The sequence below is a fragment of the Mauremys mutica genome, chromosome 1, assembly GCF_020497125.1.
Source record: "Mauremys mutica isolate MM-2020 ecotype Southern chromosome 1, ASM2049712v1, whole genome shotgun sequence".
In the NCBI taxonomy this organism is placed as follows: Eukaryota; Metazoa; Chordata; order Testudines; family Geoemydidae; genus Mauremys; species Mauremys mutica.
This window is the reverse complement of record NC_059072.1, coordinates 101,100,752-101,120,525: the sequence shown is the minus strand read 5'-3', so window position 1 is coordinate 101,120,525 and position 19,774 is coordinate 101,100,752. Positions and strand designations below refer to the sequence as shown.

General features: G+C 47.4%; 1 protein-coding gene across 1 annotated transcript in view; it reads left to right on the top strand.

The window, feature by feature from the left end:
* Positions 1–19,774, top strand: part of STAB2 (stabilin 2) — a 140,472-nt gene that overhangs the window by 88,355 nt on the left and 32,343 nt on the right. The window contains exons 39-44 of the mRNA XM_045001297.1: positions 119–214; positions 2,814–2,859; positions 10,611–10,687; positions 12,751–12,876; positions 14,208–14,281; positions 17,215–17,286. Of these exons, the coding sequence (XP_044857232.1) occupies positions 119–214; positions 2,814–2,859; positions 10,611–10,687; positions 12,751–12,876; positions 14,208–14,281; positions 17,215–17,286 (491 nt within the window). The remainder of the gene's footprint in view (positions 1–118; positions 215–2,813; positions 2,860–10,610; positions 10,688–12,750; positions 12,877–14,207; positions 14,282–17,214; positions 17,287–19,774) is intronic.

Below are 19,774 nucleotides of genomic sequence, written 5' to 3'. Positions count from 1 at the left end.
GAGTGTGTAGAGAGAGTGCATACAGGCAACCCATCTAATGTCTCAGTTGTTGCTCTGCTATGCACACTCTATGTTACACTGCATATTTTAAGTGGTTTTCTTACATCTATGCATTTAGAATGCGCTTGTGTCCATGGGAAATGCAGCAGTGGGATTGAGGGCGATGGCTCCTGTGAGTGTGACGTTGGCTGGAGAGGTGTGAAATGTGAGAGCGGTAAGTGTGTCCTGGGCCGGCTCTAGCTTTTTTGCCGCCCCAAGCAAAAAGAAGAAAAAAGGGAGGGGGGCAGGGCCACTGGAGCAGCAAAGCAGGGGGGAAAAAAAGGCGTGGTTGGAGCGGCAAAGTGGGGGTGGGACACGGTGTGGCTGGAGCAACAAAGCGGAGGGGGGACACGGCATGGCTGGAGCGGCAAAGCAGGGAGGCAGGGGGAGAAACAACGGCACGGCTGGCAAAGCAGGGAAAAAACAAAACAAAACAAACAACACTACAGGGCAGACAGAGCCAGGGGACTCCCTGTGCTGCAGAGTGCGTGCCCGGTCTAATGGGGGGGAAGAGGGGGGGAGAGAGAAGGGGGGTGGCCTGCACTTCAGCGGGGCACTCGCCACGCGGCCCCGACCACCGCGCCGCCTGCCAGGAGGGCTCCGGTCAGCAGGGAGGGAAGGACGCGGGCTGCCCTGCCAAGTTTGCTGCAGGTCCCTCCCCTTCTCTGCGTTGCCGCCCCCTACAGGGCGGCCGGAGCAGTGGAAAAAAAAGGTGGCCGTGCCGCCCTAGGTTTGGGCGGAATGCTGCCCCGTAGAATCTGCCACCCCAAGCACGAGCTTGCTCAGCTGGTGTCTGGAGCGGGCCCTGAGTGTGTCTTCTCCTTTCTCTGATGAAGTTCGTATGTGTTCTGGAATGCAGAGCAGTGGCAAGGAATACATCCCAATGCACTGTGTACTTAAGGTTCTCTCCCACAATACTAGGTAACAATCAGCCTCCCAAGGCTACAGAAAGGCAATGAGACCCTCAGCCTGGCTGTGAAAGAAATGTCTTTGGAAAGCTTTCAGACCTGTGTGAAGGGATTAGCCATCAATAGTAATGGAGAATCATGCAACCCAATTGACAAGCTTCGCTCTTAAATATATCCCTTTGCTTGTCTATACCTATTTCATTCAGGATCTTTTCAAACCAAATTCCTGTTTGCTGTAAATTTGTACTATTTCCAGAGCAGAGTTGTTCTGCAGAGCAAACTCCCCTTCAACTCCTGCAATAAATTGGCTTCAGCTATATGATATTACATATTGCTTTATAATTATTTACTTGCAAGTAAATAAGAGTTATTTTTAATTAGTTGGTGGGGGAATAAGACCAAGGCCTAGAAGAGAAAGCCGGCTATGCAGGAATTTTCAGAAGGGGCCCAAAGTAGTTAGGCATCCAACTCCCCTAGAATTTCAATTGGATTTGAACAACTAATTCCCTTGGGCTCCTTTGCAAACTCCAGCCTGCATGCTTAACTGTGACCTCACATGCAACACAAATCATTGCATGGAAACCAAAATGGTAGGTGCTATATAAAATGCACAGGTTAGATAAAATAGAGTATCTTCAATAGCAAGGCACTGGACAAGACATATAAAGGAAATACAATAAATAATCAGCAAAGAATCCTGTGGCACCTTATAGACTAACAGATGTTTTGCAGCATGAGCTTTCGTGGGTGAATACCCACTTCTTCGGATGCAAGTATTCACCCACGAAAGCTCATGCTGCAAAACGTCTGTTAGTCTATAAGGTGCCACAGGATTCTTTGCTGCTTCTACAGAACCAGACTAACACGGCTACCCCTCTGATAATAAATAATCATATATTCAACAAAACAACAGGCGCAGAAGAGACAAAAACCAGTGCCCAGAAGCTCCTGATGCAGATGCAATACTGAGCTAAGGAAAAACATCAATACACTAATGGTGAAATACCCCTGTGCAGCAGGCAGCAGAAGGCCTATGTGACACTCAAGTCTCACTAATGCTTTATTTTGGGGCTTAAATGGACCTTGAGTGGTGCATAGCCCTTGTGCTGTCTCTCTGCACAGAGGTGAATCCTACCCCAAGGTAGGTAGAGGGGGAGAAGAGAGATTTTAGGGTGAAATTTAAAATGTGAAAATGAAATTAGGTACAATGAGTTGGGATAATGACGCCAATAGCTGTATTTCACAGTTAGGCTTGTGAAATAGGCTTGACAGGATAGAAGAATTAAAAGAACAAGTATGGCTCTCTTCCCCATCTTAGATTAGCAGTGGAACTGCCTGAGGGAGGATGGGCCAAGTCGGCAGAACTGTGTAGAGATAAATCACTGATGACTATTGTAACATCAGTATGTAAATGTACTGTAACCCATCATTTACACTGCTTTGATGCCTTTGTGCACCTTTCAGCTTCACTTTTACTGCTTATATAACAATTATGTTAACAGGTTTCCTTTAATTTTTTTTAAATAAGTAAAATGACAGGGATGAAATGCAACCCTAGTCAGGTACATCACTTTCATCCCTTGTACCTCCCAAAATAGGACATCAGGGATGCATAGCCTACACATTGGGATGACCTATGCACAGGGAAGACTTTCACCCTTACTCACATTGGGCAGTCCCTTACTCCAAGCATTCCCGGGGATTTCGTTGGGCAATAAGGCATTATTTAGTACAAGGATGACAGAAGCTGACCTTGCATAAGGAAAACGAAGGGGAAGAGTTTGAAACCACAGAAAGGGGTAAAGGAACTTATAGTTTTAGAATGTTGACTTGCAAGGGTATAAACGTTCATTTTGTCTCTTCCAGAAATCAAAGATGATGCCTGTAACAGTACGTGCCACACCAGCGCTAAGTATGTATGAAATCCGGCCACTTTGAGAGTCATTCTCATAGTATAATGTGAATGTTCTTCATTTTTATGTTCCATATTTCCCCATCGTCTGAACAGATTGCAAATATTCTCCTATTTTGTCTTGTTCAATAATTTGTTGTCCCAAGTTTAGATCACTTCCTATGCTTCCCATTTTTAGCACAGTTTTGCAGCACTTTGCAAAGAGAATATAGTAGTGACAGGCCAACCTTAAAAGTTCAGTATCCACACATTAACAGAGAAAAGACATTTTCAAAGGCGCAAGTCTCGACCAAAACCTAAGCAGTTAAGCCCAGATTTTTTAGAGGTACTTACACATTGCTCGGCTCAGTGTTGCAAGTTCTATCATTAGACAGCTACGTCCTGTTTTCAGACGTGAGGTAGGCACTTGGGGGCTAGATTCGAAAGTGAACTTAGCACTGAGTGTCATCACACCTAACTTTTAAGCACCTAGAAAATCACTGGGATTCACCAAGCCTGAGTTCGGTGCTTGGCTCCCTATCCAATGAATGTGGACATACGAACATAAGAATGGCCATACAGGGTCAGACCAAAGGTCCATCCAGCCCAGTATCCTGTCTGCCGACAGTGGCCGATGCCAGGTGCCCCAGAGGGAGTGAACCTAACAGGTAATGATAAAGTGATCTCTCTCCTGCCATCCATCTCCACCCTCTGATAAACAGAGGCTACGGACACCATTCCTTACCCATCCTGGCTAATAGCCATTAATGGACCTAACCTCCATGAATTTATCTAGTTCTCTTTTAAACCCTATATAGTCCTATATATGGAGAGACAGCTGTCTAACAATGGGATTCACAAAATTCACCATCTAGATGGCTGCCTGCCTACGCTAGCCAATGGGAGATGCCCCAGGGTGTGTGCTAAGCCCTGCCCCGCTCAGTGCCTAAATCCAGGCTGGAGAGATACACCTCCCTCTGCTTGAGGTCCTCAGCTGCAAACCCTCTCTTGGCATTAGGTACCTTCGCTGGAGGCTCACCTCCCTCATAACTTTTAGCCCAGCGGTTAGGGTACTCACCTGGAATGTGAACAATCCACCCCTTCCCCCCACTGTTGCTAAGGAGAAGATATCTGAACAGGTGAGTGCCCTAAGCACGGGGCTAAGGGACATTTTGAGGTAGCGCTACCACAGTCTTTCCTGTTGAGGCTGTTCCACTGTGGATTAAGTCATTTAAAAAGTCATTGGAGCTGGGAGACTGGATCCTGGGATTCCCAGCAGACCACCAGACTACAGATTCATTCCCACACTCTCTCTGACCCAATGACTCCCATTATTATGGACAGCCCTGCCTCAGAATAATCTATAGCACAGTGACCAGGGGACTCAGCTGAGCACTGTCAGATCCCTGTTCAAATCCTTCTCCCCCCACCAAGGGGGACTTGAACCAGGGGTCTCCTACATCCCAGCTGAGTACCCTAACCACTGGGCTAAAAGTTACAAAAGATGACTGCCTCTTCCTCACACCTCCCACTGTTTTCTGTGCGCTTGCCTGCATGGCCTGATCTGGTATGCAGCCTCTAAACGTGCCTATAGGATTGGGTCCCGCAGGCGAGTTAGGCAGAGGAGCACCTGTCTTGAAGGTTCATGAAGAACACAGGGGCTTAGGTGTCCAAAAACCCAGCATAGGGCTGCAGAGACACAGGTACCTAGGGAACTTTTACTTTAATGTTGGTACTGAACAAGTTTCGGTTCCTACAGAGTTAGGTGGCAGCTGAGCGAGGGTTTTATGAACCCCAGCAGGGTCTGATTCTGGGATTTAGGCACCTAAAGTGGCAGTTGGGCACCTAAGTCCTTCTGTGAATCTAGCCATTGGGAGCCTAAATCTTATGAAAGTCAATGGGGCTTGGGCTCCTGAGTGCCTAAGCCACTTTTGAAAATGGAACTTAGCTGTCTAAGGCTTTGTCCACACTGGCAAGTGAACAACAAGGGGTCTGTCGTGCAGAGGTGTTTAAAAAAAACACCCCCTCAAAAGACAAAAGCTTTGCCAATGACAGGCACTGGTGTGAACAGCACTTTGCCGGCAGGAGCTCTCCTGCCAATAACGCTAACGCCGCTCATTAGCAGTGGACATTTGTTGTCAGCAGGAGAGCTCTCTTCTGCCGACAAACAGCAGCTACACTACGCACCTTTTAGCGGCACGGCGGTGGCGGTAGCGGCACAGCCGTGTCGCTAAAAGCTGAGTAGTGTCGACACAGCCTATATCGCTTAAGCCTTGCAATGGTGAGTGGAGCAATACCTAAATTCCTTTAGAAATCTGGGCTTTACTATAAGGAATCCAGCCTGCCACTATACACCCAGGGAGATGCTGGCTAATTTATCTTAGACTTTCAGAGAGCAAAGAAGATATTTTGGAAGTTCGCCTCTTATGTGCTGACTGCGTATTATAAGACGATCAGGAAAACAGGAACAGAGAGCCCCAAACACCTACAAGCTTCTTTGCTGACAGCTCCATTTAAATATTTATCCCATCTGCTTTTTATAGCTCTACTGTTTAATAAGACTTTAGGGAAAAGTTATATTAAGATCTGGACAGCAGAGTTTGACTATAGTAGTCTATCCTTCCTCCATGCATAGGTGCCGACTCCATGGGTGCTCCAGGAGCACCCACGTAAAAAAATTAGTGGATGCTCAGCACCCACAGGCAGCCCCACTGATCAGCTCCTCCCCCTCAGTGCCTTCCGTCCACTGGCGGCCCCGCCAATCAGCTCCTCCGCCTCCCTTCCTGTGCCTACCCCCCACCAGCGATTAGCTGTGCAGCGATGTGCAAGAGGCGCTGGGGGGAGGAGAAGGAGTGGAAGCGGGAGGTGGCAGAACAGGGCAGGAAGGGGCAGGGGTGGGAAGAGGCGGGGCAGGAAGAGGTTGGGTGGAGTGGGGCCGTGGGGGAAGGGGTGGCATGGGGGCAGGGCCTGGGGCAGAGCAGGGATTGAGCACCCCCAGAGAAAGGAGGAAGATGGTGTCTGTGCCTCCATGTGTTGAATTTGAATTGATGTACTGAATTTCCATGCATGTTAGAGGAGCACAATACCAGAGTGATGGTCCGGCTTGTGATTACAAGAGCAGAATTCCATCTACCCTTGTGTAAGCCTTCTGCCAGGTGGAGTTGGCTGCAACAAGAGCCGCGTTCAATATATAGGGGCACCTCTTAACAATCCAAAACAGAACCAGCTCGAGCCCCGACCCAGTAATCTGGGAAAATCCCTGCGCACCTCTAAGAGCCTATATTTCCCCAATCACAAGTACTGAGTCTGTGTATACCAAAAGAAAACTTTTATTAAAAGGGAGAGAGAACCTAGCATTAATCTAGGAAAACACCACAACCATAATTCAAAAGCACAGAACCATAAGCAAACACCCATCACACAATACATTGGGTAGTGCCCTTTGCAACAGTTTCCCACCCTGCATTCAATATGAAAGTGAATTGTAATCTCAAACCAGCCAAAATTGATCTGTTTGGCAAAGCAGATCCGTCTGCTGAACACCTAGGCAGAGCAGATGTGTCTATGCAACTACAGTCTTCTCCTGACATCTTTTCCCACAGTGCATCACTGGATGTCAGGGGAGAGCTCATTCAAACCCTGCTTATACATGCTAGTTCATTACAGTTTTATCTTACACGTTCAGGACTAAATTTTCAAAAGTAGACTTTAATTAGAGGCATTGAAATGTTGGTTATCCAATTTGGGGCCTCTGCATTTCTAGTGTCCCAAACAAGGGCACTTATGCACAAAAATCGAGTATACAGACATGCAACTGCTAGATATGCATATAGATAATAAGTGTGTGTGCACACAGCAGAAATTATAGATGCCTAAAATTAGAGGTTAGGATGAAGTTCCTTTAAAGTCTTGGCATTTTGCAGTTTAATTCATAGCATTACTGTAACTAGGTCCTTTTTCAAGATTTCATGTCCATTTGCTTTTTGCGAGCATTACAGTCAAAGATACCGTGCATCATCGTATCTGCCCTCCTTCTCCTTCCCTCTCCCTTCCCCCTCAATGATTCCATTTCCCCATCCTTCTTACCATCATTCCTCTGCAGTTCCCACCAGCTCTACCTACCCCTCTTCCCCTTTCCACCTTGATCTCTCTCCTCTTCAGATCCAGATCCCACATCCAGACCCTCCTCGGCCTCCTCCTCCTCATTTCTGGTGACATTTGCTCCAGCCCTGGTGCTTCCTCCATCTCCACCCTCTCCATTCCCATACCAATCTTTGCCACCACCTCCGTCCATCGGTAGTCATCATTCCTAACCTCCCACCCATGCCCCTTCCTCCTCTTCTCTTGCTGTCTATGGAATGCCCACTCCATCTCTCCAAAAAACATCACAGCCAATCACAACTTCTGTATATCTCGCTCCCTGCAGTTCCTGGCTCTGGCAGATGAAGGAGTCCAGGGCTCTGACACTGCCTCTGCAGCTGCCTTCTTCTTATGGAGACCTCCCCTTCACTCATACTTCCTGCCCTGGATCAGACAGTGGTGGGGGTGTTGGGCTTCCCCTCTCCCATTCTTGCCCCTACTAACCCCTTCTTCCTTCCCTTCCCACTCTTTCTCCTCCTTTGAATAGCACTGCATCCAACTCTTTTCGCCTCTCTTCCTCCATGTTGCTGTCATCTACTGTCCACCCAACTCCTTCCTATGAGCCCCCCGCCCCCATCCCTCTGCCATTCTATGACTTCCAGTCCATCAGGACTGATGATTTCTCATCTGCTATCAGCCATCTCCTCCCTGCCCTCTTTTTCCTTTCTGCCATTGACAGGGCTGTTGATTCTCTCCATTCCTCACCCTTGACTTCTTTGCCTCTCTCCCATTGCAAGGTCCGCCCTGTCAGCAGCTAGTCCTGGATCATCCCCAACATCCACTTCCTCAGCTTCTGTTCTCATATTGCAGAGCATCTCTGCTGGAAATCTTGTGACTGAGCTGACTTCTTCCTCTATAAATTTATTCTCTCCTCTCTCAGTAGTGCCATCTTTCTTGATAAACAACTTTACCTTCCAGCTTAATTCAATACCATGCCCACAGCCCCCACGTGCCTCTCCAACTACTGCCTCATCACCCATCTCTCTGTCATCTCTAAGCTCATTGAACATGCTGTTTACAATTGCTGTCTGGCGTTCCTGTCCTCCAATTCATCCTAGACCCTCTCCAATCCAGCTTCCACCCTTTGCATTCCACTTCAACCATTCTCACCAAAGTCTCTAATGACCGTGTCTTAGCCAAAGCTCAAAACAAGTACTCCATCCTCATCCTCCTTGACCTCTCAGCTGCCTTTACCACCATCAGCCATGCTCTTCTTCTTGAAAGCTTGTCCTCCATTGGTTTCATGACTGTTCTCTCCTAGTTCTCCTCCTACCTCTCTAATTGTTCCTTCAGTGTGTCCTTCAGAGGATCCTTCTCATTACCCCTCCAGCTTTCTGTGGTGGTTCCACAGGGCCGTATCCTTGCTCCCCTTTCCTTCTCCCACTACACTTATCTTTGGATAATCTCATTCATAAACACAAATTCAACTACCATCTCTGTGCTGATGACTCACAGGTCTTTCTGTTTACTCCAGCTCTGTCTCCTGTCCAAACTAAAATTTCAGCCTGTCTCTCTGCCATTTCCTCGTGGCTGTCTAGCCATCAGCTCAAGTTAAACATGTTGCCTCACTCCATTCAGAATATTGCTGCAAAGATCATTTTGCTAGCCCGTCACTTTGACCATGTCACCCCACTTGTTGAATTCCTCCCCAGGCTTCCCCTTCTGTGTTGCCTCGAACAATGTATTCACTATCAAGGCCCTTCAGAGTCTATCCCTACTCTACCTATCTCTCTCCACCAGATCATCCCCTCTGACCTCCTGTACATCACAGGCCACCAACACCACCCAGACACTAAACCCAACAACTGAAATCAAACCAAAGAGAACAGCAGAGACCAAGGTGCACCAGTGCCTGAGCCCCCACAATGGCAGGAAAATGATTAAGTGAGATGTACCCAGATAATCCTGGCAAGTGACCAGCACCCATATGCTGCAGAGGAAGGCAAAAGAAAACCTAAGGACAGTCAATCTGACCTGGGGGGGAAATTCCTTCCCGACCACACATATGGTGATCAATTAGACACTGAGCATGTCAGCAAGAACCAGCCAGCCAAGCACCTGAGAAAAACAATGCTCCATCCACCTCACAGAACTGGCCCGCATAGGGTTGCCAACTTTCCAATTTTTTAAAAACTGGACACTACAAGCTGCCACACCCATTACTTGCTCCCCTCTCCCCTAGGACTCACCTGCCATCTGCAGAGACAGGCTGCGATGAGCTGACGTGGAGCCTGCCTGCTTGCCCAATTGGGGCACAGCAGGGCAGAGGGGGGTCAATCCCCAGAGCAAGGGGCCAGAGGCAATTGGGGCATGGCAGGGCGGGGGTCGTCTCTGGAGTGAGGAGCCAGAGAGAGTTGGGGCCTGGGCCACCTAGCTGAAAAAGCGGTACCTGCGTCTCTCCACTGAAGCTGGGGACCAGTTCCTAAACTTCTCTCCAGTCCATCAGCTGAGCTCCTCCAGAAGAAGCTGCTCTTCCCACCCTTCTGGCAGTGTAGGCCGGTCACTGTGGTAACTGGACTTTTGTTGTCCAGTCAGCAGTACTGACCGAACACTGCACAGGTCCCCTTTTGACCAGACTTTCTGTTCAAAAACCTGACACCTGGCAACCCTAAGCCCTCCCTGTCCAAGGTCCCATCTCCAGCCATGGCCCCCGATGCTTCAGAGGAAGGAGTCAAAAACCCTCCCAGATTACACTGCAGGGGGGAATCCCCTTCTGACCCCCTAAAGGTGGCTAGCTGAACCCCTGAAGCATGAGCAATAGGGTCTGTCTGCACTGCAATTAAACACTCAGAGCTGGCCTGTGTCAGCTGACTTGGGCTCATGGGTCTCGGGCTGCAGGGCTGTAAAATTGTGGTGCAGACATTCAAATGTAGACATTCCAAACTCTGGGCCACTCCCCCATCGTAGGGTCCCAGGGCTCATGCTCCAGCCTGAGCTGGAACATCTACACCACAGTTTGACAGCCCCATAGCCCAAGTCTCACAAGCCCAAGTCAGCTGACATGGGCCAGCTGCAGGTGTTTTATTGCAGTGTAGACATACCCTTAGGAACATAAAATATAAACCAGAAGTGAGCCCCAGAGCTATTGAGCCCTCGTTCTACCATCACAAGTAACCCTGTCATACAACTGCACTCAATTGCATTGTTGACTCCCCACTTCAATTGGCCAATTGTGCAAGCCTCCATCACCCACCTGTGAACAACCTTTGTGCTTTCTTCCAGGCTGCCCCTCACACTCAGGAGACGCTCCCCATAAATATCTGCACAATTCACTCTTTATCTTCCTTCAAAACTCGCCTTAAATCTCTTCTTTTTTGTGCTGCCTACCAAAAACAATGGTTAGACCACTGGTGTGCTGAGACTACTGCCTATCATGCTGACCAGTATTGTCTCACTGTTTCTTTGTCCTCCCCTGTATCCATCTGTTGTCTCTTGTCTAATATTTAGATTGCAAGCTCCTTGGGGCAAAGCCCTTTTCTTGTTCTGCGTATGTACAACGCCTAGCACAATGGGGTCCAAGGCGCCATGGTATTACAAAAAATAATCATAATAAAGCTACAGTAGAGCAGAAATGACAATACAGAGCACATGATGATTTCTAATATACCACCTTCCTCCTTTCTCCGTTCTAGCTGCCTCCTCAAGCCTGGTGGCACTGCATATTGCAAGTGTGCAGCTGGCTTTACAGGGAATGGAACACACTGTACAGGCAAGTGGGCTTTGTTTTATACCTATTCAAAGAATGTGCTTGAAGTACTTGGTGTTCACTGTGAAACAGAAGAGCTGTTGAGAGATGCACGTTTCCACACAGGAAGTGAAAAGAGGACTTGCTGCCAGTTTGTTCAAAATGAATGGACTGCAACAGGTGCAGATTCAGAAAAACAAAGGACTAGAAATCCCTTAGATACAGTATATTGTGGTAAGGGGAAAGAATGGGGAAGAGGGAACATACTGTGCACAACTGGAGCTGTTAGTTCTGGAGTAGCGAAACCTGGATTATGTCTGTTCTTTTTTTCTGACCCAGTTTAGTGAACATAGGCTGATTGGCGGTACAGTAGCACTTCTGGCTAGTCCTTTGGTTTTGTCCATTTTCTGAATTGATGTAAATTTGTGGCGATTAACTAAAACTGCTCTATGGATAGCCTAAGAAAGGGGCAATTGCAGTTAATCCCAGGTGTTCTTTGGAAAGCGTGGAAAATCCAGATTTATGAAACAGACTGTTTCCTTCTGCAGTGTGCGTAATTAATTCCCTAATCCTTATCTGATTAAAATAATGCCCTTTGGAACAATAGAGTATTTGTCTAACCACGCTGGATAGCACTGTCCTGACGCCAAATTCTAACCCCTGCTTTGCAACACCCTAGCAGCACAAATCAGCCAGAAAGCCAGTTTAATCTGTTACTGGGAAATTCCCCATATGTAGGGAGCATCTAGGGTGGCATAGAACCAGCCTAAGGCTCTATTCTACTTACTGTTGGTTCCTGGTGTAAGGGCTTTCCTGAGAAAAAGGAGTTATGGGTCAACTTGCCAGTCCACTATGGTCTGGTTATTCTAGTTACTGGAACAGCTCATTGACGCCATGAGTAGCAGAGTGTAAATTCAAGCACCTGTTACACTGCTCTAATTTGCACAGGTTCCCTACCCTCCTTTGCACCACCCAGCACAGCTCAAAATCTGGGAGAACTGAGAAAATGGCAATAATTTCTATCTGAATAGCCAAAGTTCTGCAGAACCTAGATGTATTGAGACCCTTATGTTTATGCTATCTTGGCCTTCATCTCTCTCCTGGTAGGGACTTTCTGCCACAGTCAGGCTGGGTGAGCTGGTAGGGCTGTCCATGTCGAAAACACTATATTCTGTTTCAGTGGTTGAAAACACTACATCTTACACTGGTGTGAGTACAGTGTTTTTGAACATTAATAGAATACTGTGGAAGTGTTTTTAGCAGAAAAGCCCATTGGCCAAGTAGAATGGACTCATTTCTACCAAACAAGAGCCGGGGGCAGGGGGGCTGATTCCTATGCCCAGCCTCTGACTCATTAGGCTGGTAGTGACAAGGAAATTTATGCACTGTAGAAGCAACACACTCACCAATGGGTAATCCAAGGACTGTCTAGGATTGCCAGAATACCCTGACCTCCTTCAATAGAGGGATGTTTGATTCTGAATGGGGAGGTGTAGCAGAGTTGCCAGATGTGAGAGTCCAGCAGCTGTGCCTCAGTTTCCCTTTTGCATTCTTCAGCCTATTCTAGCCACAGGAATGTCCTCAAGATCCAGACAAGACACCTTTTAAGAGTCTAACAACTCTCAGGGTCAAAGTCCTTTAGCACATCCAAATGATATGACTAGCACTCTCAGGCTCCCTTTCCTTTTCAGTGCCAGTGCAGGGTTTACATCCTATCGCAGGAGATGTAAACTTTTCCAAACTAAGGAAAAGTTGGAAGGATCCCTGTAATCCCATGAAACATGAGGAGGGCCCTCTCTTTATTATTCGTAGTTAAACTAGGCAGCATTGGAGGATGGGAACTTCTGGAGAACCAATCACAGCTGACTTATTATTTTTCCACATTAGAAATGCACTTTCCCCTTTTCCTATTGCAGTTTATAAGAAATACGTGTAAGATTCTAATTACTTCGGAGGACTCTTAAATCAGAGTTTGTCTAGGAACTATCACTAAATTCCTTTACCTTTGGAGACATGACAGAGATCAGTTAATGTGCCAATAAAAAAATTAAGCACATTGATTTTATTTTTTGTTTCCCATTATACAGTTATTGACGCATGTGAGACCAGCAATGGTGGCTGTTCTGTCAAAGCAGAGTGTAGGAAAACTACTCCAGGAAACAGAGTATGTGTTTGTACAACTGGATACACTGGAGATGGAATAGTCTGCCTTGGTGAGTGATCGCTAGATCAGGGCACTTGTCATAAGACAGGGAATTGGTACAGTGATGTCTCCACAATGTCTGTACTGTGTATATTAATGCTGTATGGTGTCCACTGTGCATGTGATGGATCCCCAAAGATATATTTCTCTACACACACACACACACACACATTCCCTTACCTTGGGGCAAACTATAAGACACTTTCAAAGAAAATGCAAAATTCAAGTATCTCCAAAACAAAATGACTCCTCTGAAATCATAACAGTGAATTGCCCCTTAGACCTAACAGTCCTAACATTCAGGTCACTGCTTGAAAGGGCTGATGCAAAGCCCACTGAAGTCAAAGACTCCCACTGATTTCAGTGGACACTTTGGATCAGGCCTTAGGCCCTATATCCATCCAAGGAAAGGGTAAAAGACTTGGGCCTGGTCTACACTAGGAAATTAGGTCACTATAACTACATTGCTCAGGGGTGTGAAAAATCCACACTCTTAAGTGATGCAGTTAAACCGACCTAACATCTCCTGTAGACAGGGCTCTGCCAATGGGAGAATTTTCCTGTCAACATAGCTACCACCTATCGGGGAGCTAGAGTCCTTCCAACACTGATGGGAGAACCCTCCCGTCGCCATAGGGAGTGTCTACACTGAAGCACTCCAGCTTTTTAAGTGTAGACAAGCCCTTACTGTATTAAACTTCACTGTGAACCATTCTAAGAGCAATATTGTCTGCATGTTTACAGATCTTGCTGAGAAAGATGAAAGATACTTACAAGGAGGGCATTAGGTAGCAATAAGAATCAGTCTAAATGAATCACATTTGTCCATAGGTACTGAGTTTCTAATCTGTGAGGGGTGCTCTCCCCAGCTCCACCCAGGCCCCACCCCCACTCCACCCCTTCCCCCAATGACCCACCCCCACCCTGCTTCTTCCCACCCCCACCCCACCTCTTCCTGCCCTGCCTATTCCACACCCTTTCCCCAAGCGCACTGTGCGCTCACTCCTCCCCACATCCTCCCCAGTGCCTCCTGCATGCCATGAAACAGTTGATCATGGCAGGTGGTAGGTGCTGGGACGGAGCGGGAGGCACTGATCGGTGGGGCCCGCCAGCGGGCAGAAGGCACTGGGGGGAAGGAGAGGGGTTGATAGGGAGCCTGCCAATGCGTGCTCAGTACTCACCATTTTTTTCCTGTGGGTGCTCCAGCCCTGGAGCACCCACAGAGCTGGCACCTCTGCATTGTCACAAGCCTGCATTCCTAGTACATGTTACTTTAGCTAATCAATGAAGTGAGAATTTGTAAATCACTGAGTTTTCTCCAATTGTTTTTGTCTTATAAAGAAATCAACCCTTGCTTAGAGAACAACGGTGGATGTGATAGAAATGCGGAATGCACTCAGACTGGACCCAACCAGGTAAGTCATGTGTCATCACAGTTAAAAAGGCCTAGTGTGGTCACTCCGAGCTAGGGCTGGCTGAAAAATTTCCAACTGGGCTTTTTTTTCTCGGTACTTTTCTTCTTTTTGGACAGAAAATTGGGTTTTCAACTAAACTACATGTGTGGGAAGTGTTTGCTTTCCTCAATATTTTTCAATTTTCCTTAGAAATCAAAAACCTGAAAAATGTTGACCAAAACCCAAAAAAAAGTCGGCCAAAACCATTTCTGTTTGTTTGGTTTTTGGCCCTATTTTTTCATTTTTTCAGTTTTCAGATGAAAACTTTTTTGGGGGGAGGGCAGGTTGAAAATGAAATTCTCTTTATTTCCATCAACATTTTCTGCAGAAAAATCCCCACTTTTCAACCAGCTCTGCTCCCAATGTATAACAGATTCATGCATAAGCAGATACAACAAGGGATGTATTAACTCTGCAGTCAACGTGCAGTAAGTTTTACACGGGTAATTACCACTGCTTTCACATGACTAGAAGATTAGCTCTGACTGAAGTACTTATTACTACCCTTCTACTTGCGTACTTTACTGTAATCGCTATGGGCTGGACGGTAGTTCTACAATCCAGCCTGCATAGCTGTGCTTCCCCAGGAGCAGGGCAAGAAAAAGACAGTGACTGGGAATAACAATCTGGTTCCTGCTCCCCATTAACTCCCCTTTTGGAGCAATCTGCATCAGCCCTTTCGCTGGCACAGATTACTTCCCCTTTGCCTCTGCCAGGGGTGCAACCAGAATTTCCCTAAGGAGGGAGCCCAGAGCTCTCCCTCCCCTGCCTCTGTACATAGATCCATGCTCTCCCCACTGCACCCAGCTCTACACACACTGTCCTCCTGCCACCCACTCCCAGCCCTGCGCTTTCCCCTCACCTTGCCCCTACCCCAGCTCTGAGCTCTCCCCACTGCACCCAGCTCAGCACCCACCTCACCTGCTGCCCCACACTCAGACCCACCCTCTTCCCCCCAACCCCAGACACATTGCCCTGCCCCCCAACTCTAAGCTCTCCCCCAGCCCCCAGCCCTGTGGTGTCCCCACCCTGCACCTAACCCCAAGCACTTCCCCAGAGAGCCAGCCAGGCTGGAGAACACCATCGCCACTAGGTGCCAGACAGTTCTGGGAGCTCCAGACCAGACCCCCACCCCCTTGTGCGTCTCCACTTCCCCAGGAAGCACCTGAAGCCTGAATCCAACTTTCCCACCCTCCTGGGAGTTCCCAGTGACCCCTGCTCCTCTTCTCCCCGGGGGATGAGGGTGCCCAGTGCCCAGCAGCAGCAGAACGACTGCAAAGGTGGAGTGTGGGGGACCAAGTAGGCACACGGGGCTGCAGCACCACTCAGATCTGGCCTGGCCATCCTTCCACCAGGACAGAGGGGTAGCTGGGCCAAATATCCAGCTCTGGTCAGGAGCCACGTGGACAGGCCCAGCCTCAGCTCTCATGTATGGGATGGCACATTGGGTGAGAGGAGCATGGTGCCAAAGCTCTGCCCAGCTTTACAGGAGGGGGTGTAACAGCCCAGCAGTGGCTGCCCTCTCCCCTGCAATGCAGGTAGCTTCCCCGAAGGGGCTCCTTACACTGCCTTTCTCCCCTGTACAGCTGTGCAGGAAGGCTCACAACTGCCCCTTACGAAGTATTATTTTTGATTCATATAATTTCTACAAACTCCTATAACCAGAGGGCTAACTATATGCCTGAGTTGCTTGTCCTTCCCCCGGTGTGTTTTAGAATGCAGGTACACTGAATATCCTGTCATTCCACTGTGATTGCTGGGTAGTTTTGCTTTCTGACGCACCAGCTACCTCCGAAAGAATAACTGCAGAGTAATGACAGCATCAGCATAGTGTAGTTAAATGGCCCTAGATTCTAAAATGACATGCATAAAGTGTGCAGTGTAGTTGTAGCCATATCGGTCCCAGGATATTAGAGAGACAAGGTGGGGGAGGTAATATCTTTTCTTCGACCAACTCCTGTTGGTGAAAGAGACAAGCTTTCGAGCTACCCAGAGCTCTTCCTCGGGTCTGGAAGAAGACTTGAAGCAGAGCTCTGTGTAGATCAAAAGCGTGTCTCTTTCACCTAGGATGACCAGACAGCAAGTGTGAAAAATCAGGACAGGGGTTGGGGGGTAATAGAAGCCTATATAAGGAAAAGACCCCAAAATCGGAACTGTCCCTATAAAATTGGGACATCTGGTCAACCTACTTTCACCAACAATCCCTGGTCCAATAAAAGATATTACCTCCCTCACCTTGTCATGCATGAAGTCTGACCTTTAAAGAGAGAATAAGTAATTTTCTTTAGCCATGGTAACCTTCCAGCTGGGTGATAATTGCGGGTATCAAAAAGCATAACCCCGGTGTAACTACACTGAAACATGCACAGGACACTGCTGAGTAAGACGCTGGCAGTAGTGACACAAGGACACATTTGTTAAAGTGCTTTTGTGGGAGTATTTCACCACCCCAAAAATGTCCCCACAAAAGTGTCCTGGTTCTTTATTCTGAAAACATGGTCAACTTCTTTAATGATTTAAATAATACAGCTAAAAGGAGGGGGAGATGAGTTGTGTTTTCAGCTGATATCTTAAATGGGCTACACTGTCAGGAGTGAGATAAAGAGAGGCCATTTCTGATGCCCTCGGTTGCAGAGGAAAAGGGAGAAAGGATAATGGAGCTATGACACCTTGCATCAGCTGAGGATCTGCCCTAAAGAGATGATATGCTTGTAGTGTGAGAAATGGAAACTTACAAAATGGATATTAAGATAAAATGGGATTTTGAGTTCTGTTCTCTCCTCATTTTACCATGCAGATCAGTATAGTCAATAAAAAGTAAATAAAATCAGAAGGTACTACAACCAAATTCCATATGTTTCTGTGTTAAAATGGATCCTTTCTTCTCCTGGTAGGCCGTGTGTAATTGCTTGAAAGGATATTCAGGAGATGGTAAAACATGCACATATATCAATCTGTGTTTATCGGTGAGTATCATTTTACGGGAAAGTATATTCTCATCATTACTTTTTTTATATAACACCAAAATGCTTTTGGTTTTGTACGCATGAAAGACTAGCTTAGAAATGTGTAGAGTAGCCCATCTGGACCTGATTCAGGAATCATGTAAGCATCTGCTTAAAGTATAGTTGACAGCACTTAAGCATGTGCTAAACTTTAAGCATATGCTTAGATGTTTTGCTGAATTGGGGCCCAAATATGGAACAGTCTAGTTTTTAGGCTGAGCACAAGATTTAAAAAAAAATAACCTTAAATCAAATCCTGGGGGAGATACTGTATTTTTTGTGGTTAAATGCAAGGAGTAATTTTCATTATTTCTGTACAGATTTTTCAGTGTTGCTGAAGTTAGTTAAAATTTACAAATCCATTCTATAAATTACTCATTTCTGAAGTACCTAAAAACTTCTAAGGTTTTAGAAGAAGTGAATGCAGTGTCTAAGAAAGACCAAATAAAATAACCAGGTTCCAATGATAACATGCGAAAATTCTTCTCTGATGCCTGTCTCACTGATCATTCCAAGATGACAAATCAAATCTCACAGCTCCATTCCTGTCAGCTCATCTGCTGCCAGGATAATGTACAATGGGCCAGATTCTCCAGTCTGCTAAGTGGCCTGAAAATGGCACAATGTGGCCTTAAAGTAGCGAGATGGCAGGTGAAGAATTCCCCCTATGCAGTGGCAGGGCCGGCTCCAGGGGTTTTGCCGCCCCAAGCAGTCCTTTGCTCCGAGCAGGAGGGAGGGACCCTCCACCAAATTGCTGCCGAATACCTGAACGTGCCGCCCCGCTCCAGAGTGGCCACCCCAAGCACCTGCTTGCTAAGCTGGTGCCTGGAGCCGGCCCTGTAGTGGAACTCTTCACTGGTGCTAACTCTGGTGCACCCCTCGGTGTAAGAGGGAGAAGAGGGCATGTTGAGAGTGTTCTGGGAGCGGGGTGGAAGGGCAGGGAGATGAGGAGGGCATGGTAGAGCAGAGCTCTGCTATGCTTGATCCTCCACCGGTGTAAGTTTCCTCAGGTAATTTAGGGCTCTCCCTGTGTATGTGGAATCAGGGAACTGCAACCCTGTGCTCAGATGGATTGGAGAACCAAACCCCCTGTCTTTGGAATTACTTGTTATGTGCAGAGAGTTGGCACACACTCTAGGTACCAGTTGGCTCCCATATGACTCCTAGCCTTGGTGCTGGCCCTCTGCACAAGGTTGAATTTTACTCAACGGGCCCAATCCCATACTTCTGACACAGGCAAAACTCCCATTCACTTTGAGCCCAAATATGGAGTGTAGGATTGAGCCCTTTGATGTGTACAAGCACTTGCTCATTGGTCTCAGATGAAAAGCCCTCCACGTTCAAAAGCTGCCTCCCTGTGACCCCAGGCTAAGGATGGCTGACGCATTTCACTGACCTGTACACACTGATCTTTTGTCTCCAGGGGATCGTGACAAGTAGTCATCATCCCTTGACCTGGCAACAGTCTGGCACTGGATTCTTTTTCAAAGGTTGCCCAGATGGAATAGTTAAGAAATGTAAATTAAAAGTCAGGGGGAGGGGATGTTGTTCAGATTTATGAGCTGCTGCGTATGTTTTTGTGTGAGCTTCATTCTGACAGCTTCTCTTCCACTTCACTGGCTACAATGCTATTAAAAGAATGTTTTTACAGAAGGTTGGCTTTTGTCAATGTTGTGCACATGCTAATCTGGCTGTAATATAGCCAAGTGCTCCATGGCAAAGCTACACAGAGAGCTCTGAATAAACTCAATTCCCTGTCCAACAGTCCAGCTAGATCTACCCAAATAAACAGCACACAAATCCAAACCTCGCTGCACAGGGTGAGAACTGTGCTAGAGCCCATCCCAACCAGACCCCTGGTGGTAATTCAAGAAGGACCCCCCCTCCCCCCAATACCACTCAAAATGGGAGGTCAAACGAAGTGGAAGTGCGCTCCCATGTGACTGGCATCTGAGTTTTAGAAATGAGCGTGTGAAACAAAAATGAGCTACATTTCTCATTGAGCAGCATTCCCTGGTTTGTCATGAAGAGACGTTTCCCCTTGTCCACAAGTAAACCAGTTTGCAGTCTGATTATCACATTGGCACCAGTTCTGGGCTGGCTCGGTGGGTGTAACAGGGCACCTCTGGGGAATTCCCCTAACAAAGGGAGCTCCCAGGACATGGAAAGCCAAATTAAGAGACCTATGCCTCCTCCCTCCCAGATGGAGGTGGGGAAGAGGGGAGACAGCAATGAGTTGGGGGAAAGACAAGTGTGGCAGTTCTGTGCTCCAGCTATTCTGGGCTACCAGACACATAAGGAGTAAACTAGAGCAGCCTCAGCAACCCAGAATCCCAGAGCCACTTTTGGCTCCTTCCCCTCTCAGGATGTACCTCCTAAGAAGAGCAGCTCAGCATCATAGCCCAGGAGTCCATGCTGAGGCCTGCATGGAAATCTTTTGGGTAGCAGT